Below are 3,784 nucleotides of genomic sequence, written 5' to 3' on the forward strand. Positions count from 1 at the left end.
AGGTTTTTTTCCTTCTCCCATAATTTTGAAAAGGTTTTTCCTAAAGTTGAACAAGTTCTAGTTTAAGTCAAACCTATCTTTTCCGGAACCCTGCTTTGATGTCTCAACACTTTACTTGAACATCAATGCTGGCCCATTTTGGAACTTCAGCCCAAAATCAACTCAAGAACTTCTTTCACAACTGATCTAAACCGACACAGCTTTGCCTTCAAAGCGGATTTAATCGCATCTCTAACAACCAATTTATCCACAACATTAAAAATTCTGAAGGCTTTCTTATAACACAATCTGAAAACGCTTGTTTGGCTCAATGTTAGTTGTAGTTACTTTCAAGACATGATCTTGAAACCCTTGAGCTGACAAAGCTAATAATCCCTTTACTAAGTGTAGAAGCTTTGTAGACATGACCCTTTTACTAGTTGTTGTTGCTTTCTAGACATGATCTTGAAACGCCTGAGCTGAGCTGACAAAGCTTATAATCCCTTCACTGTGTGAAAAAAATTAGCACTGCCTAGAAGATGGACCCGAATTGGAGTTCTATATTTCCTTGAAATTAAAACCTATGCACCTGTTGACACTTACAAAATTTCATTTACAAAAAACACCTGCATTTTTCATATCAAGAAAGTTCACAATGGTTCTTTTCCATACATCACTAGGGACCTTCACACATACAAACTGCCCGCTTCCCCGATTCCGACGACGGGTAAGGGCACTGCAGCCTATGGTCAGACAATCGAGCACTTCCTATATTGCTACTTACTGTTTCTCATTTAAATGCTTGAGTATCATCTTACTCTTTCAATGGCAATTTTCTGGTGGTGCTTTGTATTTATAAGTGAGATAGAATTGGTCAGTCCTTCTGTGGAGTTACGTAAACAGGCTAAATGTATAAGGGCCTTTGAACCCTGATGGGTAGATTGTGGACGGATAAAAACTTGAAGGTAATCAATGATGCTAGAATGTGCCAAAAGCCCAACTAACTCATCAAATGTGAATCCTAACGAGCTACATTGTTAATGTTTAGAGAAGAATTACCAACAATGCCTTAAGGCTGAGGTTTCCTACAACTTATAAGAGCATGACATTCTTACGTGTCCAAGACCCAACTACCTCCTATACTCAAACTCTACAAAGAAGCCATAATCTGCCTCTCAGGCTAGACAGTAACCGAATAGCAGCTAATCACACTATCTTGTCCAAGTTGTTGCTGTTAGAACTTAGAAGCATCACCACATAAGGACATTGGAATAAGCAGAAAAAAGTATCTCTTTTTCCAGCAAATTCCTACACGAACAAGACGCAATTCTTCACAGGGTGGCTAGAAAGGCCCTCCATGTGAAGGGCCGACCCCACCATCAGGCGGTCTCAAAGGATGACCCTCCTCCTGGAGGCCTTCGAGACCATCGGGTTTGTCAGCCGAATAAGCGGGGGGGAGAGGATGGGCACCCTTTCTGAAGCCACCCTTAGATGCCTTTGATTGGGGTACGACAGGAAACCATCAAACAATGTTTTAACAGAGGCAACAATAAATAAAACCTAAAAATCTGATCCCTCCATTATATAGCATGACACAGCGAATGAAGAACCAAATGTATGAGAGAGAGAGAGTTCTATTAAAGTCCAGAAAAGACCCAAGGTTCTATGAGACCAAAAGTCTTGCAATCTTAGAGCGACAGAATCATGAAAAAACGTAAAAAAACCAGGGAGAGAGAGAGAGAGAGAGAGAGAGAGAGAGAGAGAGAGAGATAAAACTTGTCTAAATATTTATTAGAACAAAATGATTTGTTTAATTTTAACAATAACAGAACTGTCCTCCCAAAACTCTTTGTAAAGGCATTACAAAGATACATACTGCAAGGCACATCAGCATTGTTCATTCTCTCACATGAATTGAAATGTTCCCACAAGCACATACAATCAACAGTAGTCGTGGGTAGCCGCTCAAAGCTATCCTGCAACGAGTGTGCCCTCCTCGTGAGCTAAGCAATAACAACAGGGTAGCTGTCAATACAATCTGCCCATGGGCTTTCGGTTGGAGGCTTGATAGTTTGAAGAGCTTTCCATACTGCACTATTGCACTTGAATCCACTCCCAAATGCAATTTGCCAAATCCGATCACCTTTCCGCATCCTCCCCTTCGCTTCCGCGTATGCCAACTCATACCAAATCGATGATGACGATGTGTTTCCAAACCGGTGAAGTGTCATCCTTGAGGCTTCCACATGCTTGGGAAAAAGATGCAAGTTCTTCTCAAGCTCATCAATGACAGCTCTACCACCAGCATGGATGCAGAAATGCTCGAAAGCGAGCTTGAAATCGGGTATATACGGCTTCATTCTGACATTCAAAAGCTTCCTCACCACAAGAGCTGCAAAGAAAAGCAGCTGCTCTGATATGGGTAGAACAAGTGGCCCAAGGGTTGTGATGTTGGTTTTCAGTGCATCGCCTGCAATCGCCATAAGGTCTTTTGAGAGAGAGACACCAAGCTGCCCAGCCTTGTCCTGCTGCTGATAGACACAGTGGAAAGCTTTATCATCTGCACCTTTGTGAGTCCTCACTGTGTGTACTAATTGATACTTGGCTCTTCTCCTCTCTCTTCCCTTGTTAGACAAAAGCACTGCAGCTCCTCCCACTCTGAAGAGACAATTTGGTATGAGCATTGACCTGTCATTGCCGAAATACCAGTTCTGTGTAATATTTTCCATGTTGACAACCACGGCATAGCTGTTCCGATGGACTTGTAAGAGGTCTTTTGCAAGATCTATGGCTATAACACCAGCACTGCATCCCATCCCACCCAGATTGTAGCTCCGAATGTTGCCCCGGAGCTTGTACTTGTTCACGATCATAGCGGACAGAGAGGGTGTCGGGTTGAACAGGCTACAGCTCACTACTAGGATGCCAATGACTTTGGGATTGATGCGGGTCTGGGCAAAGAGCATATCCAATGCCCCATACATGACCTGCTCAGCCTCTGCACGGGCAGCAGCCATGGTGGGTTGTGGGGGCAAATGATGCATGGCAGGGGGCAAGTAGGTCTCTTCGCCTAAACCAGATCTTTCTAGAATCTTCTTTTGAAACTCTAGGCTTTTCTCATCAAAGCTCCCTGATTTCTCAGAGTGCCCCATGAAGAAGGAGTGGGAGATCATGAGGTCATGGGGGGGTTTAAAGCAGGCATAATCAACAAGGTAGACAGACCTTGGTCTGGACATGACATAGACAGTCGTTCCACAAACAAGGACTGCAGAGCAGAGGAGGACACTTACCAGATTGAACTGGAGATGGACCCATAGCTGCCATAGATCATCAGGGCCAACTCGTCCCACCTCCAGCAAAATTCCCAGCATAAGGGGTATCAGAAGCAGCTTCACCAAATGCGTTATCATGTAATGGTACCCTAATTTCACATACTTCAAGTTCACGCTCTGCAAAAAGTCCGGCAGCTTTCTACCTGTGGGGATTTGTAGTGACATGGCCGCATCAGCTTTCTCCGCAAGCGCCATGGCTGAAGAACAAAGCAAGCCGCTGTTGAATTTGGACGAAAAAATCCGATCAAGGGTTTCTTCTCCCTAGAATCTCATTTAATGCTATGGTTTTCTCTGCGTACAGTGATGCAAGCTTAGGGTTTCTGATGCATCCCTGCCCTGCCCAGCAATCAAGCACAGTGATAGAGAATTGGGATTTCTAATATCTCTGCATGAGGGAGAGATGGCCAGTTAGGGTTTCTTAGGAATGGCAAGCAATTAAAGATGGAAAACAGGCAACCAGGGGTTTCTAAATT

The 3,784-nt window shown here is 43.8% G+C and overlaps 1 protein-coding gene across 2 annotated transcripts in view; it reads right to left on the bottom strand.

The window, feature by feature from the left end:
- Nucleotides 1-1,746: 1,746 nt before the first annotated feature.
- The window catches only part of LOC147633397 (3-ketoacyl-CoA synthase 4-like), a 2,200-nt gene continuing 162 nt past the window's right edge, over nucleotides 1,747-3,784 (bottom strand). Inside the window, exons 1-2 of one of the 2 annotated variants that reach the window (XM_086806464.1) lie at nucleotides 3,455-3,784; nucleotides 1,747-3,329 (exon numbers count right to left, since the gene is read on the bottom strand). The exon at nucleotides 3,455-3,784 is cut by the window's right edge and continues 162 nt beyond it. In XM_086806464.1, the coding sequence (XP_086662590.1) occupies nucleotides 1,983-3,329; nucleotides 3,455-3,484 (1,377 nt within the window). In that variant the 5' untranslated portion in view covers nucleotides 3,485-3,784 and the 3' untranslated portion in view covers nucleotides 1,747-1,982. The other variant, XM_086806462.1, reaches the window with a different exon arrangement.

The sequence above is a fragment of the Cibotium barometz genome, chromosome 12 (genome assembly GCF_041138505.1).
Source record: "Cibotium barometz isolate CiBa-2024 chromosome 12, ASM4113850v1, whole genome shotgun sequence".
Lineage (NCBI taxonomy): Eukaryota > Viridiplantae > Streptophyta > Polypodiopsida > Cyatheales > Cibotiaceae > Cibotium > Cibotium barometz.